The 20722-nt window shown below is 49.5% G+C and overlaps 1 protein-coding gene across 1 annotated transcript; it reads left to right on the forward strand.

Moving 5' to 3' along the window:
• Window positions 1–443: 443 nt before the first annotated feature.
• On the forward strand, window positions 444–5130 carry LOC133906425 (rho GTPase-activating protein 5-like). The gene is made up of 5 exons (XM_062348322.1): window positions 444–1501; window positions 3168–3288; window positions 3384–3503; window positions 3952–4182; window positions 4283–5130. The coding sequence occupies exons 1-5, from the start codon at window positions 1080–1082 to the stop codon at window positions 4859–4861; spliced, it is 1473 nt and encodes a 490-aa protein (XP_062204306.1). The 5' UTR covers window positions 444–1079; the 3' UTR covers window positions 4862–5130.
• The last annotated feature ends 15592 nt before the right edge of the window (window positions 5131–20722 follow it).

Raw genomic sequence — 20722 nt, forward strand, 5'->3', positions numbered from 1 at the left:
GTTCACCTTCTCTCTTGAGCTAAATTTGATATCCTGTTAGATATTGTCTTTTGCCCTGTAATGTATATAGTGAGTTTGATGGTGGTTCAGTTGTTTGGTCGAGGCTTGTACCTCGTTTGCTAGGATCTTTATTTTTTCTAGTGTGATATTCTATATCTGTTTTGTCTGGTTTGTTGTTACCTGTTATACCTCTACTTTCAGGGGAGGTGCTGCTGAAATTTTTTCTATCAACTTTCGGCAGATTTTTTTAAGATTAATCTAGATGACCTTCCGAGCTTGTTTTGATACCGGGTGTCACAGAGCGGCCTAACTGCACACAATAATTGACTAAGTAGTTGACACAACATGTTTTGCAGTTAATCCATCCCATAACTTTCGGTGACGTATCCAGTTGGAGACAGTTAGAAAAGGTTGGATTGTTAGTTCCAAAAAGAAAAAAAGTTGGACTTTTTCTGGAGGTAGTTTAAATAAAGAAGAAACGCACGCGTGAGCGAGAAGCGAGAAGCATGCTGATCCATCATCCATGTGTGCGTTGCATGGCCTAAAGCGGGGAGGAGAGGAGTAGGAGCAGGAGCAGGAGAGGAATGATGGTGCCATCACCCCCAGCCCAAGCCCTCCCTTCAATCCAACTCCACCTCCACAAAAATTCTATTCATTCTCCACCAAACAGCGGAAGAGAATTCATCTTTCCCTGTTAAAAATTGAGTCTTTTCTGGCAAAGGATCCCACGTTTGAGTTAAAAATCCCCCCTTTTGCTGTCCATTTGTCGACGCTCCAATTCTTTTTTGCTGCGATTGCATCGTGGATTTGAACCACGCGCACCACCACAGCCAATCCCCTCCAATCCTGCCCCAACAATTCCAATCTCCAACGGAAGCGAACATCAAGAAATCCTTAATAGGGACGCACCAAGAACTCCACTGCGAGAATCCCTAATCATTTCTTGGTGCATTGGCCCGCTCCATCATCCGCGAAATCCCAAGAAACATCTCCCAAATCGCCCCCAATCGGTCCTACACCGCACCAGATCACAGCTCATAATCCCAGAGAATTAGAGCGAGAGCGAAAAGGAGGAAGCAATGACGGAGGTGGCGCTCCTCCGGGGCCCGACCAACCTCGCTTCCCCCGCAAGCCGCGCCTCCTCCCTGCGCTATTTAGCCAATGCCGACAGCGACGTGCTCCGAGGAAGCGGCAGCCCGGAGCACCCTACGGGATCTACAGGGAGCCTTGAACTCCAAGAACGGCGTGGGCAGGAAGCAGGAGGGTCGGAGGAGGAGGAAGAGGAGCGGTGGTCGTTCTTGGCGCTGCTGTTTGAGCTGCTGCGCAAGTCGCTGCTCGGTTGCAGGGCTGAGGGCGGTGACGGCGGCGGCTGTGGGATGGAGATTGGGTGGCCGACGGACGTGCAGCACGTGGCGCACGTCACGTTCGATAGGTTCCATGGATTCCTGGGGCTCCCCGTCGAGTTCGAGCCCGAGGTGCCCCGCCGCGCTCCCAGTGCGAGGTCTGTCTCATTTTTTCTTCATTAACTGGTATTAAGCTCAAGCTTTGAAAGATTTGGTTTTTGTTCTGAATTCAGCGGTTTCATACATTCAACTACTAGGTTCTATTTGAATTTTATTTCTGCGGGAGGGTGACAATTTTGTGCTTCCTGTTTGCAATTATTGTGGTGTTTTGGTATGCACTGTTTCAGAAAAAAATTGCCATTTGTTTAGCTATTCTACAAGCAATTATTCTGTTTGTTAACAGTTCAGTACTTTTTATTCTGTTTAGCTTTGAAATGTAAATGGCATTGCTTATACGAGGTCTGTCAAAAGTTCAGTACCTTATACGATTTTGATGGCATTGCTTTTTGCCTATTTTCGTTGTGATTTTGATCGGGGTGAAAACGATGGTTTGTTTTGTTTGTTACAACCTCCGTGCTGCTTTGATCTGAAATTTTGTAGGGAAACACAATTTCTCTGTGCTGGAATTCAAATTCCATTTGAATTGTGCGTATATAGTTTGAACTTGGCGTTTTGTGTTGGTAACCTTAGCTGGACTTGGACTATGGTAGGCGAACTGCGCATGTCTTGATAGTGGATAACTGGATATGCTTTGAACCACCATTCTGTGTAGAAATACTTTCTGTTGCGTTTTATCCATGTCCCATTAAACAATTGGCCAATCATTTTTTTTATGTGTTGTTATTTAGTACGTAGTCATCCATGATTTTTCTGTAGCTGCTTACTTCATCCAGGAAATTTGTTGATTGAACTAGGGATATAAAGTAGATTGTTGCGTCATCTATTATCAGGAATATACGAAAGCTGCTGGGAGTCCATGATTTACTAACAGCATATTTTGCCTTGATTAGATGATTTACTCCCTTTTTGTTTGCTCTAGAGTTTCAAATTACTTAATTTTTTTTATCATTTGTCCTCTGTCCGTTTGTATAGTAGACATTGTGTTGAAATGTTATTTCTCTGCTTTGCTATACTTTCGGACTTATGCTCAGAACAGAATCTTGTTTCTTATTGGGATTTCCAAGATTTACGTTCTCAGTACTAGGCAATTTAAAAAGAACAAACAACGGCCTTCTATATCAAGTTCCTACTTTATAGAAGGATGGGAGCCTAGTGCCTCCAAAAGAAGATAAAGTGGCACAAACACCTATACCCAATCTTCAAACTCAAGGATGGCTAGTGTATGACCGTTGTAACTCAGTCAATAATTGGAGATCTTCTCAAATGAGCACAGTTCCTGCCCAAAAAAAAAAAAAAGAATGGCAGTTTCCAGGGATGGTATGTGCACTCGAGTTAGCAGTTAGCAAACAAATACATTCATCTCCGAAATAACATTTTGTTTTTTTTTCACACCTTTATTTTGATGCCGAGTTTTTAGGCATGTGAAGATTAGTTGGGATCCTTGTATAACTTTGAAGAATTCAGAGGATGTTCTTGATCTCTTGGGCACCACCTAAATTATTAAAATCTTGTTCTAAAAGGATAACTTGACGTCAATGGTGTGGTGGTCTCATTTTCTGTGGCCATATCCTTAGTCTTGCAACACACATCTATTTTGCAATTCTAATATGCACTTTTGAACAACATAAACTATGCATTTGTAAACAACAAAAACTGTTATTTCCATTGCATGTTTACTTTAGCTGATTGAAACTTGAAATGCAGCACAAGTGTCTTTGGAGTTTCAACAGAATCAATGCAGTGTTCCTATGATTCCAGAGGAAACAGTGTTCCCACGATTCTCTTGATGATGCAAAGGCGTCTCTATGAACAGGGCGGTCTTCGGGTGTGCCTTTAGGATCTCTTATGTCTTACATTCTTTTTATCAGTGCTTGGTACTTTGTCCAGACCAAGTAAGTGTTGTCTTGTTTGTACTTGCAGGCAGAAGGTATTTTTCGTATAAACGCAGAGAATAGCCAGGAGGAACTTGTGAGAGACCAGTTAAATAGTGGAATAATTCCAGATGGCATTGATGTCCACTGTTTGGCAGGTCTAATCAAAGTAAGCTTCTTTCTATCATGTAGCTTATGTGATTCTAAATTTCTAATCATTCTATTGACATCATCAGTGTCTTAATCGTTCGTTACTCAGAGCTATTAATGCCAATAATTGCGTTTATTTTCACCGGTTGAATTTCATGTCAACACCTGCCAGAGAATCCAGACTTCACTTTCTATTGGAACTCAAATCTTCTCTTTTTCTTGCACAAAGATATTGCCGCAACCTTTTCCAATGCATACAAAGCTGTGATTGTGAATTTGTGATCGTGGTGTCATGGAATATTCTGTCGCAGAATATAATCTTGCTTTTGGAAGCAGTTATGGGGTGTGGTCAACTTATTTGACATTAACAGTTTATACTCTTGAGTCAGTCAGCTTTACTTGGCCCGATGAACATACTTAATGACAAAAGTATATTCTTATCTAATCTGTTTTTTCATCTCTTTCAGGCCTGGTTTAGGGAACTGCCGAGCGGGGTGCTCGACTCTATTCCACCTGAACAGGTGATGCAGTGCCAATCTGAAGAGGACTGTTCTCAGGTTGCTAAATGCCTTCCACCAGTTGAAGCAGCCTTACTTGACTGGGCTGTTAACCTGATGGCTGATGTTGTCCAAGAAGAACAGATAAACAAGATGAATGCTCGCAATATTGCTATGGTTTTTGCACCAAATATGACTCAGGTATTGCGTTGTGATTATAGCATAGCAAACTAGCAATATACCTCACGCCAAATACTCAAATGGTTTAGCAGATGCTAACTGTAGCACACTTATCATGCAGATGGCAGATCCTTTGACTGCACTGATGTATGCAGTGCAAGTGATGAATTTTCTCAAGATGCTAATACAAAAGACCCTCAAGGATAGAGAAGAGTCTCATCTAGAGGATGCTTCGCTGCCCCAGAAGGACCCATCTGATGAAAATGGGCATCAGAAGCCCAGCGTGACACTTGACTCTCACCTGCGGAATGAGGAAGGATCGAGGCATCCCTCTTTTGTCAACGAGGAGCCCCTTCTGAACAGTCCTGCACACAGCACTGAAGACAAGCCTAAAGAAACTAATGCTGCTGGAGGAGTCACTACTGCTTTCACTGGCCAGACAAGTGAAGTCCTGACGAGCACGGAGGGCTCCACTAGTTGCTCACAACTTGCTGATCTGGCTGTTACTTATGACGCTTCCTGTGCAACAGCTGTGAATTCTCTTCAAGGCAAGGGGAGCCGAAGCCCCAATCGTAGGAAGACCAGAAAGGGCAAGGGACAGTCTGGAACACGTGCCATTCCTCCAGCTGAGAAATCAAGAGGTGTGAGCATTGTGAGCCGGATAAATTCCAAAGTTGAACGGATAGAAGCATGGAGATGAACTTAAATGCCACTGTTGCTGCTGTTATGTAATAGATGACTGACCCAGTGTTTCCTGAAAATAGGACCCCGAACTGCTTGCTGGCACATTTTGCTTTCCGATGTGCTTATCATTTCTTTCTGGATAATGATCTTGGTACTCAACCTTTTCACTTTCACTAACTTTTGTATCTTGCTTATGATTACTTGTTTGAGTGAATGAAACAGAGGTTACTTTCTTTTGTACATAAATTTCCCCAGTCCATAAAAGGTCACGGATCTATGTTGTGCTTGTTCTGATCGCATTGTACCTTATTCTGCTGTCTCGTTCATTGTTTTGGATTTATCAGTTCAGTTTGATCTACTGAGAAAGAAATGTGAAAATGTAAGGTTCATATGTTTTTTTAGAAATAAATAGACTTTCACTTTAGAACCAGTTTCAAACTACTTTATTTTTTAAATTTTCAGTTTCATCTTTAATCCCCTTTCTCAGCGCTCTTTTTGTTGCTTCTCGTTTTCATTCATTGAATCCACCTCATGGATTTGTGGCAACCAAAAAAGGTGTAAGCTTTCTTCGAAATTCTTACTCGGGAAGAAAATAGCTGATATAATTTTCCTATACTGAAGTGCCTGAACTGAGCTCTCAAGCATCGTATCCATGTCCTTTCATTGCATCAGATAGTTTTATTCTACTTCCACTCCTTCATTCCTTTTGGTTTACTGCCAGAATCCATGGTAAGATTTTACCAGCTTTCACAATGAAGAACAGTGTGAACAGGCAAGGCACCACCAAGTGCCATTTCGTTCAAACAGTCAGATATGCTTATAAAATTCAGAAAGTTAGGAGTTCCCCTTGCTTTCTGCCTGTTCAGCTATGGATCGCACATTGTCGGTTGTGAGTCGTGAATTGTGATTGCCAAATCCTTTATTCCCTGTAGGTCTTGGTAGCTCCTTATCCCTCTTCAACATCACACCAGTGTTATTCTCAGACAAGTAAAACTACTGGTCAGAGAAAATCAGGATTTCGTTTTGCCGTCATGGATCTGTACTGGCACCGCTCAAAATCAGAACCTGATTTGGGCAGACAGATTTGTGTGCCGATCTTATCAGAATTTCAATGCTGAGCTATATAATTTGCGTAGGCAGGATAAAAATATCGACGATTGATGAATTGTCGATCTAATAAACTTGTTGAAGAAATAGATGTTTGAAATAGACGAATCATAAAGGAACATACATAGGTTTTTAGACAGGTTCGGTCCTCCCTGAAAATAATAACTCTATATCATGTTTATTTTGTATTGATCTGAGCCTGTTACAAGGGGTATAGCTAACCTAAATAGATCTAAAACTAGTTGACGACTTGCTCCTCGGCTTTTGTTGGCTTGTATAGTTTTTAATAACTTCGCGCTGCTTGTCTTCCGCAGGGCCCCTCGGCTCCATATATAGGGGTATCATCCATCCTCTGGACTTTTTTCTATTCTTGGAGATAAACCTTCTCGGTTATATGACGTCTTGGGTATCTACGGGTGGTTTTGCTTTATTCCAAGGATTTCCTTCCCAGAGATAAAGATATACCCTAAAAATTATAAAAAATCCTAAGATACTGGGATATAATAACTATTCATTATTCATCATCAAAATGCCACTGCAAGATTACCACCATGAGGACAAGTCAACTCCTGCCCCAGAATACTGAAGCTATTAGGCCATCTCCAGCAGCTACCTTAAATTTTCATCCTTAAAAATACTATTACAGCATCCCCTATCACTATTACAGCATCCCTTATTTTTTCATCTCCAGCAGCTACCCTATTTTTTACCTTCTACTCCTCTTTTTCTCTCTCCGGACCCGCTGTCAGCCTCTGCGAACAGTACTGCTACAGTAACAGACGTTATTTTCTTCCTCCGGGCCCACTGTCAGTCTCTGTGAGCAGTGTGCTACAGTGTTACTACGGATACCGATTCTGCTGGAGTTGCTACAGTATACCGCAAATCACTGTAGCAGCCGGATCTTAAAAATACCTCCTCTGCTGGAGATGGTCTTAGTCATTGATGCCCACTACAAAGATTCCTCTTTGAGCTGCATTATTGCACTAGAAATTCCCATTCCTAAACATATGTATCATGCAAGCCATGACTGATATGTTGATCTTATCTGAATTTCCATCCTGGTGAATATAATTTAGTCAGGGCACACACATGCAGTCATTTTCTTATAATGGAAGCTTTTTTAACTCTTATCATCATATCAAGATGATACAATCATCAAAGAGCGAGCTCGAGACCTTTGCATAACTCAGATGCACACATCCAAAAGAAAAACAAGAAAAGACATATCAAACGGTTCTTAAAGGTGGGACACTACGAAACGGGTCTAGGAGGTCAATCTGCCATGCAAAGTCTAGATAGCCACCGGAATTGGGTAAAGACCTCTTTGACCGCCCGCTCTAAGTGCGCACACGTTGTAGTCACCGAAAGTTGTCGCTCATGACGCTGCAGAATAGATCAAGTGCAGAGTCACTATGTACAAGAAAAGATAACCTACAAAGGAGATGAACATTGTATTTTGTTAAAGACAATATCATTTCTGCATAGCCAGATAGACCAACAAAAAATAGCAGTCGCTGTCATTAGATCGGCTTTCTATTGTTTACTTAGACTACAGAGCCAATTACCAAACATATTAGTTGTATTACATGGTGGGTAAATATTGGATACCACTTGGACTGTGAACCATACTGATCTGGCAAAACGGCAGTCAAAAGAAAGATGCTTAATCTTCTACTTCTAGTGACAAAAACAACATTTTTGACTAACTTGCCATTATCTTTTTGAAAGTTTATCCTTTATTAAAAGAACTCCTTTACGCAAGTATTAGAGAAAAACTTTGATTTTTAAAGGGACCTTCAATTTCTATATCTCTCTATTCCTATTTGGTGCATTGTGATGGATTAGAGTGCGATATAAAGCATTTACACGGAATTTTCCATCTTGCGATAGATTCCACCTGAACTCATCTCACCCATGCGATAAATAAATATAGCTTAGGCGATTAGTTAGCTCATTCCAAGCGTCCAGCTTTGGGCCAATGAGGCTCCTCTGGAAGGATATTTTAGGTGGGTTTGAGCGTAGCACGACGGCAACCGTGTCCTCCTTGTTTTGCGCTATATTATATAGGCTAGAATAGTGCTCACTAAGTGGAGCATTTCCCAGCCATTGATCCTCCAAAAATCTGATTTGGGACTCATCCTTTATCATGAATGAACCATGGTGGAATAGGATATGCTTCACCTTCATCATCCCAGCCCAGAAATGTGAGTCACCTGGTTTCCAGGTCACCTGAGACAAAGGTTTGGACCCAAGATATTTGTTCTGCAATAATTTTTGCCAATTCCCTTCTCCGGTTTATAAGTTATAAAGCCATTTACATAACATGGCCAAGTTATGAGCATCAAGATTCCTGATCCCTAAACCACCCTGCTATTTGGGTAGGCACAAGACACTCTATTTCGCTAGACGACACTTTTCTTATGACTATCCCCCTACTAGAAGAATTTGGAGTGGAAGTAGTCAATTAGCTTTAGAAACCCCCTCGGGATGATGAAGAAGGACATCATGTAAGTAGACAGTCTGCTGAGAGCTGAGTTTAGGAGAACAAGGTGTCCACCTGCGAATAGGTATTTGCTCAACCAACTGCTTAGTCTTTTCTCAATCCGTTCCATGATGCCCGACCAATCTGAGTTCTTTAACTTACAGTAATGAATAGGAATTCCCAAGTAGTGTAGGGGTAATTCCCCCAATTCGCACTCGAAAAGCTTAGTATATTGGGTCACGTTTTCTTGGGCTTTGCCAAAATAGAACAATTCGTTTTTGTGGAAGTTGATCTTCATGCCAAAAAAGCTGCTCAAAGGCATAGAGCAATGCTTTCAAGTTTCTAGCTTTTTCCTAGTCGTGGTCCAAGAATAGAATTGTGTCATCCGTATATTGAAGGATAGATAAACCATTCTCCACAAGGTGAACTGCACTGTCAATTTGACCTTCTCTTTTGGCTCTCCCGATGAGAACTGCAAACGTATCTGTAATTATGTTAAACAGAATCAGAGAGAGTGGATATCCTTGCGTAGTCCTTTTTTTGTTTGAAATTTTTTACCGATGTCTTCATTGACCTTCACCGCTACACTGCCCCCTGAAATGAAGGAATGTATCTAAGAACACCATTTAGGTGAGAATCCTTTCATTCGGAGTGATTGTAGTAAGAATGGCCACTTGACTTTATCGTAAGCCTTTTTCGAAGTCAAATTTTAGTAAGACTCCACTCATCTTTTTACGGTGCAATTTGTGAATGATCTCATGTAGGGTCACGACTCCTTCCAGGATATTCCTCCCTCTCATAAACACGGTCTGAGTGGATCGAATTATCCGATCCACTACCCTGTTTATACGGTTGGTTAATACCTTTGTAAAAATCTTGAAGCTGATGTTTAGAAGGCAAATGGGCCTATACTGTTGTATACAAGCATCATCTTTGGTTTTGGATAGCAGAATGAGTATACTAAAGTTAAGGCTATGTATCGGCAATGTTCCATCATGTAATGCCAGAAATAGTGTCATTAGATCATTTTTTATGACATCCTAGAATTTATGATATAACTTTGCCGAAAATCCATTCGGCCCGGGTGCTTTGACTAGCCCGAAGGGATTCCCTTCAGGGGTCATATTCCCATCATGAAGGGATTTTCGTTCCCTTCAATGCTTCAATGGTTTTCCTTCACGGTTCCCGTCACAACGGGATTCTCAGGGTCATTCCCTTTAGAATGGGATTCTCTCTCCTTTCCCTTCGCGATTCCCTCCGAAGGGAAGCTGTTGGAGATGAGAGAAAATAAAGGTAATGAGAATAGGGAAGGGAATCGGGAAGGGAATGAAATGAAGAGAACATGGTTGGAGATGGTCTTATGTTCTATCTGAAACATTGCATCCCACACTTCCTTTTCTGAGAAAGTAGTCGTTAGAATGTCGTTTTCAATGTCCGAAACCTGAGGGATATCCCCCCACTATGTTTCCAGCAAGGAGAAATGGTTTTTCTCCGGTGGACCAAATAGATTTTTATAAAACTTTGTGATTTTTATCAATGATCTCTAGGAGTTCTTTCTTTTTTTATTTATATGTTCATGCAGTGTTTGGTGCCCTGCCTCTAAGATGACGCCTTGGTGAGTTGATTTTTTTTCTTTCCATTTTTGCATGGAGTTCTGACCAGTCACCGGACTGCTCCAAATTTCTTTCACCCGTTCAACAAATCCCTAATGTTATAGCCATCCCATTTCAAATTTGAAGGATTTGTACTCCCCCCTAACGATTGAGTTGTTGGTGTCAATTAGAATAGGGGTGTGGTCGGATACCCTAGTCCGCTCGAGAGCATGGGCTGTGACCAAAGGGCATCTCTCCTCCAATTCTGTAGACATAAGCACACGGTCTAGTTTTTCAAAAGTGGAGATTTAAAGTTTGTTGTCCTATGTGAATTGCCGACCTGATAGCTCAATTTCCCTTAAATCCAAGCTGCCAATGACCACATTGAATAGTAAAGGCCACATGAGTTGAAATCTGTCATTGTTCTTCTCACTTCAGAATCGAAGGATGTTGAGGTCCCCACCTACCAAAATAGGATATGGGTCGTCTCGACCTGAGTTGACAAGCTCTTCCAAAAAGCTAGATTTTAGGTTGTGTTGAACCGGCCCATACACTGCAGTTAAGATCCATTGGAAAGAATCATTTTTTTTCTAAAGATGAATTCTAACTAAGAATTCCCCATCGAAAATATGCTCGACATTCAAAGAAGCTATATTAATACCGATAAGGATACCTGCAGATCTGCCCCGCGGAGAATGGTAGTGACATTGGAAGTCCTGCCCACCAGAGAGGCAGTCAGTAGCCTTGCATCGACTGTATGCTTCTGTGTCTCTAGCAGGGCCATAAAATCTAATCGGTGCTCATTATTATAATTGGAAATTAGTTTGATTTTAGCCAAGTCTCCAAGACCTATGATATTCTAGAATATGCCTTCCATTTTTCACCAGTATGTATTTTAGATTTCTTGGCTTTTCCCGACAAATGCCCTTTTGTCTGGAAGGAGAGTGATTTGGATTTTTGACGGCTAGCCTTAAGGTCACAATTGATGTTTCCAGGCGTCACCGCATCCATATCAACTTCAGGAATTTCCCGTAACAAGTGAGATAGGATCGAGCCATCCCAATCGGCGTCCACTCATCCTCACTTGCATCGGTTATTTTAGTTTGATTGTAGTTGTTTGATTGAATTTGCTTGCTTATGTTAGAATGTTCTGTCAACTATTTTAAAACATCTGAAGACCTTTTGATTTCCATTATATTTTTCCCTAACGAGATACTGAGAGGACTAAGATTGGCCATCAGGTTTGAGCTAAATAGAGGGGGTGGGAAGGAACAGAACACATACCTTGTGCAGATGCAACTTGAGTCATAGTCGTGGAGGCAGATCTATCGCAGCTAACATCTATGTTGCACTACCGCACCCCGTCAAGATTCCTTTCTACTGCATGTCGCATGGCTCGCCCCAACAAGCCCCCATCTGCCTTCGTTGCACCATCGGCCCTTTTGGAGGAGTGCTTATGGCCGTTGTCTCAGAGCCCATCAGACTCCATCCCAACTGGTAGCTGCCGCTGAGAAGGTGCACAAGCACCGATCGACGAGGAAGGAGATCGAGTGAGTGCAAGCCAAGTAGCATCATCAAGGACATGCACCACCTGAACCACAACCGGCACACCCGAGAGGCCGGTGAGACCTCTCGCTTCCATCTGTGTATGGCCAGCTTGGCCGTCGGTGCCCTTTTTATCCTCCTAGGTGGCATCCTCAGCCGGCACACCCCGTACCGCTATCCAGGTCGCACGCAGCCACCGATGTCTGTCTGGTGGTGCCCTCCAGGTCATGGCCTGCTGTGCCACCTGGGAGGCAACCTCCCAAGTCTCCAGTGCTCGGTCAGCAATGCTCTCCTGTAGAGCCATCTAGCCTCTCCCGACCACCAATGCCCGACCGGTGGTGGCCAAAAGAACCATCTAGGCGGCATCCTGCTGATCTGCCATTGCGTCACCCTGTAGCTCCGTCTTGTCCGGGGCCAGCTGAGCTGGCTAGGCAGCGGCCTGCTGATCCACCAGTGCCCAGCCAGTAGCAGCCACCTGCTGAGCCCTCTTGGAGACCAAGTCAGCTGGCGGACTCGAGAAACCAATTCGCCCGCTTGCGGACACCGACGCCTGGCCAGCCATGGAGACAGGTGCTTGCAGCTCCTCCTGGGCAGCATCAACATTTGGCAGTCCCATTTGCACATCTCGATTTTTCATCACATGACATGGATAGGAAAACGACCCCAACTGCCAGCTTTATCCTGGAGTAGAGTTGCAATGGCTTAGTGGCTGCATTTACCACCCTGCAGTTCACCACACCAGACTAGCTACTGGTCGATGGATATGGTGTCCCTCCACTGGATGGAATAGAGGCTGGCCTTGGGATAATCCCCAGACATGAAGCCGCAATGACAGCTCTAGATGGTGCTGCTAGGTCCGCTTGCCGTGATCGGTCTCAGACGTTGGCAAAGAGGTGTTGCACGTAGGCTTCTTGTTGAAAGGAGTCACCACGATAAATCTTGGTGCCACCGAACCAGTTGGAGAACTCATCAACACAGCCTCATTCACATGCATAGGGATAGAAGTAGGATTGTTGCTATTAACCTGAGAATTATTACCTTTTGCCTTTGTCGGTGACATAGGAACCAGGGGTTCCCGAGGTCAGATCAGCAGTTTGCCATGTGGCGCCCTCCCGGGAAGACTAAGTCCCGGGAGAGGGTGCTCGGGGCCATGAACAGTGGTCCCCGAGTACCCGAGTTCCCCGATGACCCGAGAAGACCAAGTGCCGGGAAGAGAGTACTCAGAGCCATGAACAGTGGCCCTCGGACACTCAAGTCCCCCGACGACCAGAAAAGCCAAGTACCGGGAAGGGGGGGGTGCTCGGGGCTGCGAACAGTGGCCCCCGAGCACCCGAGTACCCCGAGGACCCAAAGAAGTTAGTTCCGGGAGAGAGTGCTCGGGGTCATGAACAGTGGTCCCCGAGCACTCGGTTCCCTGAGGACCCGAACAGCCAATTCCGGGAGAGAGTGCTCGGGGCTGTGAACAGTGGCCCCCGAGCACTCGGTTCCCCGAGGACCAAGAAAGGGTATATCTAGGAGAGAGTGCTCGGGGCTGTGAACAGTGACCCCCGAGCACTCGGTTCTCCGACGGTCTAAAAAGTCCTTCGCTGGTGGCCCCCACAGAGGTCCAGCGGTGAGGTGTCAACCAATGAAATGCCCGATGCCGCATTTAAGAGGGCGCGTGGACTGTCACCTCCAACTGCTCTTACCACGCTCGATGTCAGTCCCTGCCACGACCTGGCAGGGAAGCGTGGGGACATTTAATGCACGGGTCCCATCGCGGGACATCCGGCGCGCCTCGAGATAGCATCGCGAAGCCCAAGGCACCCCGCCTGCCGCCCTGCTGTGTCAGGTGTACAAGACCGAGCGGGCATGCCGGGCTGTTCAGTGGCTGCCCGGTAGGTCCTCTCCGCGGCGCCTGTCAGAGGATTAACTCCTGTCGCAGGGATCCCGAGAGACCCCTTTTTAGAGATTCAGCCGGGGGGATGATCCTGAATAAGTTCGTCGGAGAAATAAATGGAAGTGGAAGTAAATGCAACGGCCGGTGGTGGGGGATGATTGACCTAGTGCAAGGGGAAGTAAATGCACCGGAGTTTAGACAGGTTCGGGCCGCGCAGGGGCGTAATACCCTACTCCTGTGTGGATGTAATAACTGTCCTGAGGAAGTCCCTCAAGGATGTTGCTGGTTACAAGAATATTGTGTCTAACTAAGAGCTTGAGGCTCCTTGTTCTTGGGCAGGGACTACGGTTTGATTCTTGGTGCTTCTGTGTTCGATGCTTGCGGGTGTCATCCTCTTTTCTCTTCTGTGTGCCGACTCTTTTATGCGTTCGCCGGCTGCGACATGACCCGAACGGGAAGGAGGGGGCACAATTTCCAAGACGCCATGACTGGGAAAGGCGTCATCATTTTCTCTGGGCGAAGTGACCGGGGAGGTGGAAAACGTGGCGCACGCCCGGTCACTTGTCACCATAAACGCCCTGGCAACGGGCGCCGTTGAGAGGGCCCACGGGGCAGCCACAGAGCTACCCGGCGTGCCCGTCCTGTCTTGTTCTTCTGCCACGGCAGGGCGTCAGGCGGAATGCCTTGATCCTGACGATGTTATCCCGAGACACACCGGATGACACGGGACGGGACCCATGCAATTAATAGCCCCACGCCTTTCTGCCAAAACGTGGCAGGAACTGACACTGCGGCGGGAGCAGTTGGGAATGTCAGGCCGCGCACGCTCATTAAATGCAGCCTCAGACCTCTGACTGATTGACACCTCATCGTCGGGCCCCTCAGGGGCCGTTCCGGGTCGTCGGGGCACTGAGCGCTCAGGGGTACTGTTCACCTCCCTGAGCACTCTCTCCCGAGAATGCTTATCCTTTTCCTCGGGGCACCGGGTGCTCGAGGATACAAGGTACTGTTTACCTCCCAGAGCACTTTCTCTCGAGCACTCTTGTACGAACCTTCGGGGAACCGAGAGCCCGGGGGCTACCACGTGCAACCCCGAGCACTCTCTCCCGAGCACTTTTGTACAGATCTTTCGGGGAACCGAGAGCCCGGGGGCTGCCACATGCAGCCCCGAGCACTCTCTCCCGAGCACTTTCACACTGACCCTCGGGGAACCGTGCGCTCGGGGACTGCTGCGCGCAGCCCCTGAGCACTCTCTCCCGGAACTTAGCTCTTCTGATCGTCGGGGGACTAGGGTGCTCGGGGCTGACCGGGCACCTCCCCGAGCACTTTCTTCCCGGTACTTAGACTCTGCGGGTCATCGGGGAACTGGGGTGCTCGGGGACCAGGGACTGTGGCCCCGAGCACCTTCTCCTGGAACTTAGACTTTCCTCACCTCGCGGGAGGAACCTCGCGGGATGGTGACACGTGGCGGACGGTTGGCCTGGCCTTGGGACTCAGGGACCCCCGATTCCTGATACACCAACAACGCCCGTTCCAGAACGGCATGATGACGAACCAGACCGGACGGGGGCGTGTTTTCAACCCTCCCCGTCACTTCGCGCAGCAGCCCATGATGGTTGCTTTCCATTTATGGCATCTTGGAACTCGCGCCCTCCCTTTCTTGGCACGCTACCGCCCCGACGGGTATTTAAGGCGGGACGGGCTCCCCCGGTGAAAGGGACGAGTGGAGGGAGACAGACAAGAAGAAGGTTGAGGATAGGAAGCCGAGGAAGAAGACAGAGTCTTAGTACAAGCACAGAAGCTGAGATCACCGAAAAAACAAGGAGCTCGAAGCTCTAGGCTAGACAAATATTCTTGTAACCAGCAACATCTCTGAGAGACATTCTCAGAGTATTTATAGCACACACACAGGAATAGGGTGTTATACTCAGTGTGGCCCGAACCTGTCTAAAAATCTCCAGTGCATTTACTACTTCTGCATCCGATCCTTCTATCCCACCTGCATCGCATTTACGCCCATTTATTTCACCCGCAAAACAGATTTAGAATCATCCCCCCGGCCGAATCTCAAAGGGGGTCCCTCCGGATCCCTGCTTGAGGAGTTCACCCTCTGATAGCTGGCGCACCAGGTAGGGGGTTGCATCCCTGAATTTGTTTTCTTTTCCTGCAGAAAAAATAGCAGGTGGCCATTGTCTTCGATGCACCGGCTCCAGCTCCAGTCAAGAAATGAAGCCCCTCGCACAGGAGGCCCCGGTCACTGCTGCTCCTCAGCAGCAGCCCCGGTCCACCAGCACGGCGCCCCCCTCTCACGGGGACCATGGTGCTGGGCTCAGCAGGGCCTCCGCCGCCGTTGCAAGAGCACCGCCTAACCCTCAGCAAGCAGCAGAAACTCCTGCCGCAAGGTTCACGTCTGGACAGCGCCGGGCGCCGTTGCGGCGCAGGCTCGCCTTCGGCGATGCCAGTCCTGGGAGCGCACTACTTGCGGCGCAAGCTCTCCTCAAGCACCTACCAATCCAGGCGACGGGGGAAACCTCAGAAGGCCGCTGGCTCCAGGAGGTGGCCGCCCTGGTGGGCACGGCTCACCATCAGGTGTTGGCCGAAAGCTCCCACGCCACCTCCCACCGCGGCGCAACCAAGGTCGGTCCGTCCTCAGGTGGCGGCCGAACCGATCGGGGGGCCTCCAAGCGGAGTGCTGCCCCCCTGACCACTACCGGAGCTCAGGACCTCCACTTGCTTCTCAACGAACGGAGGGACGTCGAAGATGCACGCGTCACCCTCGAGCGCCAACGGGAGTCCCGGCATGAGGCCGAAGCTGAGGACCAAGCCTCCTCCATGCTGGCCCATGACCGCCGGGGCTCCCCGGCTCACCGGCGTTCACCGCCCAAGGGCGCTGCCCGCGCAACAGTGTACGGCACAGGCTACCGCGTCTTCACTAGCGAGCTCCATCGGGTCAACTGGCCCACGAAGTTCCGGCCAGAATTACCGAAGAAGTACTACGGGTCCATCGACCCCGTCAAGTTCCTCCAAATCTGCACCACCGCTGTCCAAGCGGCCGGCGATAGTGAAAAGGTGATGGCCAATTATTTCCATGTAGCCTTGAGGGGCTCTGCCCGTTCTTGGCATATGAACTTACCCCTAGGATCCATCGGCTTCTGGGATGACCTCTGCCACCAGTTTGTGGCTAACTTTCAAGGTACGTTCACGTGTCCCGGCCTGGAATGCGACCTTCACGCCATGATATAGCAGGAGGGGGAGACATTGCGACACTTCATATAGCGCTTCAGCCAAGTCCGCAACACCATCCCGCGGATAACCCCCCACGCCATCATTGTCACATTCCGACAGGGTGTCCACGACGAGTGGATGCTCGAGAAGCTAGGCACACACGAAGTCGATACCACCACGAAACTCTTCGCATTGGCCGACAAGTGCGCCAAAGCGGCAGAGGCTCGGGCGTGACATGTTCCGCGCCCTGAGCAACCCGCTGCCGATCAACCAGGTCCTTCTCGCTCTGACAGACGGGAAAAGAAAAAGAGAAGAAGGTGCGAGGCTCTCCCTGTCATGCTGGCTCAGGGCCCTGCCCGTAGGCCAGCCCAGGAGCCTGACCGCCGGCCAACGCGCCGGGCGGCCACCGACAGAAGGCCCACGCCCGCAAGGGCTCCGACCCCCTCAAGGGCTCCGGCTCCCGCAAGGGCTCCTACTCCCGCAAGGGCCCCCGCTCCTGCGAGGACCGAGCTGGGGAAGTGATGCCAGATCCACCAGACCGAGTGGCATAACCTCATGGAGTGCTGCACGGTCAAATGTCTCATCGAGCGGCATCAGAGGGACCGCGAAGAGCCCCGTAGGGGCGGTGACAACAGAGCCGCCCCTGAGAATCAAGAGCTCGGTTTCTAGGAGCCCGAGCACACCGTCGCCTTGATCGACGGAGGCGCGTATACGCCCTCCTCCCGTCGCTATGTCAAGTCCATGCGGCGCGAGGTATGCTCGGCGACCCCGAGCACGGAGGCCGCAAGGCCCCTAAAGTGGTCGGACTCCCCGATCACGTTCAGCCTGTCTGACCACCCTGTAAGTACTGCAGGCGTGGGGCGACTACCCCTGGTAGTGTCCTCCATCATCTGTAACATAAAGGTCAGCAGAGTGCTGATCGACGGGGGTGCAGGCCTGAACCTCCTCTCCCGGGAGACCTTCGAGAAGCTGCAGGTGCCTTCCAGGCGCCAAAAGCCGTCGCTCCCCTTCTACGGGATGATGCCCAGGCACACGATGCCTCTCGGGCAGGTCGAGTTGCCCGTGATATTCAGGAGCCGGGACAACTTCCGGACGGAGAACGTCATCTTCGATGTCGTGGAAGTCCCCTCTCCTACAATGCCATCCTCAGGCGCCCGGCGCTTGCTCAGTTTATGGTGGTCACACACTATGCATACCTCACGGTTAAGATGTCGGGCCCTGCAGGCCCCATCTCCGTGCCCACCGAAACCGGCAGCGCCGCCTCCTGCACCGAGCAGCTATACTCGGCCTTGGTCTCTGCTCGAGCCGAGGTCAAAGGACACCCAAGGGGTCCGGGACCCTCTTCATCCAAACCCCGACTTACCGTCGATGCCTCCGTTCCTACGAAGGAGGTCGTGGTGGGCGAAGACGCTTCCCAGGTCGTCCGAATCAGCGGTGACCTAGGTGGCAAATAGGAAAGCGTGCTCGTCACCTTCCTCCGGGCTAACGTCGACGTGTTTACATGGCAGCCATCCGATATGCCCGGGATCCCTAGGGAGGTGATCGAGCACCACCATGCTGTGCGCCCGGACGCACGGCCGGTGAGACAAAAAGTCCAACAGCAGGCGCCCGAGCGCCAGGAGTTCATCCGGGAGCAAGTAAGTAAGCTCCTTGACGCCGGCTTCATCCGAGAAGTCCTCCACCCCGAGTGGCTGGCAAACCAGTCATCGTCCCAAAGGCCAACGGCAAGCTCCGCATGTGCGTCGACTACACCGACTTAAATGAGGTTTGCCCAAAAGATCCTTTTCCTTTACCCCACATAAATCAGATTGTAGATGCAACCGCGGGGTGCGATCTTTTATGTTTCTTAGATGCAAACTCTGGTTATCACCAAATTCGCATGGCCGTAGAGGATGAAGAAAAAACTTCTTTTACCACTCCGGTGGGGACTTATTGTTATGTGTCAATGCCGTTTGGTTTGCGCAACGCTGGGTCGTCTTTCCAGTGCGCGGTGCGCATTACCCCTGATTCGCTGGTTGGCCGCAACGTCGAGGCTTACATCGACGATCTTGTGGTCAAGTCCCGAGACCGCGTCACCTTGCTGGAAGATCTGGCCGAGACTTTCAACAGTCTCCGTACTACCCGCTTGAAGCTCAACCCTGAGAAATGTGTCTTCGGGGTGCCCGCGGGTAAGCTCCTTGGTTTCTTAGTCTCCAGCCCAGAAATCGAGACCAACCCAGAGAAGATCCGGGCCATCGAGCAGATACGACCCTTGGCTCGACTCAAGGAAGTTCAACGCCTTGCTGGCTGCATGGTGGCCCTGGGACGCTTCATCTCCAAGCTCGGGGAGCGAGGACTCCCCCTCTTCAAACTCCTAAAGAAGACCGGTCGCTTCGACTGGACGCCGGAGGCCGAGCAGGCCTTCCATGACTTGAAGAAATATCTCACCTCGCCGCCCGTACTGATGGCCCCCTCCGAGGGTGAGCCTCTACTGCTCTATGTCTCGGCCACACCTCAGGTCGTGAGCATGGTACTGATGGTGGAGCGTGATGAGTGCTCAGGGCAAGGTGCTGGGTCCCAGATCCCGGCCGCCCCCTTGCAGTCTCGAGTTCTCGCGGCTCCTCCCGAGCAGGGAGTCGAGCTCGAGCACCTGGCTCCTCCCGACCAGGGAGTCGAGCCCGAGCATTCGGCCGACCCCGACCACGCCGCTGAGCTCGGGGGCTGTGACAGCCCTCGCGTAATGCCGCAGTCTGAGCCCGCCGTGTACAGCGACTGGTGTACTTCGTCAGTGAAGTCCTCGGAGACGTCAAGATAAGATATCCCCAAGCCCAGAAGCTGCTCTATGCCGTGCTCGTCGCTTCCCAGAAGCTACGCCACTACTTCCAGGCACATAAGGTCTTGGTGGTTACCATGTATCCGCTGGGGCCAATCCTCCAGAACCGAGAAGGCACTGGACGCATCGTCAAGTGGGTGGTGGAGCTGGCGGAGTTCGATCTGCACTTTGTCAGCCGCCAGGTGATCAAAAGTCAGGCGCTCTCTTTCTTTGTGGCAGAGTGGACGCCCGTCTCCGAGATTGACCAAGAAGAGATTTCCGCATATCCCGGGCACGATGCGCCCAGATACTGGGTTATGCACTTCGATGGATCCCTCACACTGAAAGGCGCGGGGGCTAGAGTGGTTCTCACCTCCCTAACAGGTGAAGAACTCCGGTACGTCGTGCAGCTGCATTTTCGAGCAACCAACAACATGGCGGAATATGAGGGCCTCGTCGCTAGCCTCCGAGCGGCGGTGCGCCTCGGGATTCGTCACCTGCTGGTCAAGGGAGACTCCCAGCTGGTGGTCAACCAAGTGTCAAAGGAGTACTAGTGCACGGATCCTCAAATGGTGACGTACGTGGCGGAAGTCAGGAGGTTGGAGAGGCACTTTGACAGCCTGGAGCTGCGGTACATATCTTGTCGCGACAATGCTCTGGCTGATGACCTCTCTCGCCTGGCCTCTTCCCATGCGCGCGTCCCTGCCAGAGCCTTTGAAGAAAGACTCACATGGCCTTCCGTCCTGCCTGCCGACCAAGATGAATGGGAACCCTCGAGCTTAGTTGAGGGAACCCAGGTGGCGCCCTCAGTGGGGAACCCCATCAGGGTGTCGCCGCCAGGTGAGTGCGCTGCGCTTGCCGGCGATTCTCAAGATGCCTTGTGGATCGACGAGATCCGAGGGTACTTCAAAGAAACTTTCCTCCCCAGGGATGATGCCTCTGTCGAGAGGATTGCATGGCAGTCCAAACACTATGCCATAGTAGACGGGGGTCTCTACCGGCGAGGCACGGACGGTGTCCTCCTGAAATGCATCACCCGGGCAGAAGGTGGTGAGCTTCTCACTGAGATCCACGAGGGCGAGTGCGGTGGCCATGTCTCGTTCCGCACGCTGGTCAGGAAGGCCTTCCGGCAAGGTTTCTACTGGCCTACAACTCTCCAGGACGCTTTCGAGTTGGTTCGGCGCTGCAGGGCGTGCCAATTCCACGCAAAGCAGATTCACCAGCCAGCTCAGGCTCTTCACACCATCCCCCTGTTA

This window comes from Phragmites australis, chromosome 23 (genome assembly GCF_958298935.1).
Source record: "Phragmites australis chromosome 23, lpPhrAust1.1, whole genome shotgun sequence".
Taxonomy (NCBI): Eukaryota; Viridiplantae; Streptophyta; class Magnoliopsida; order Poales; family Poaceae; genus Phragmites; species Phragmites australis.

Excerpts from the sequence above, each read along its gene's own strand:
- LOC133906425 (XM_062348322.1), top strand. The coding sequence starts at position 1,080 with ATGACGGAGGTGGCGCTCCTCCGGGGCCCGACCAACCTCGCTTCCCCC. Across the intron at positions 1,502-3,167 it reads CGCCGCGCTCCCAGTGCGAG|CACAAGTGTCTTTGGAGTTT; the intron begins GTCTGTCTCATT and ends CTTGAAATGCAG. Across the intron at positions 3,504-3,951 it reads GTTTGGCAGGTCTAATCAAA|GCCTGGTTTAGGGAACTGCC; the intron begins GTAAGCTTCTTT and ends CATCTCTTTCAG.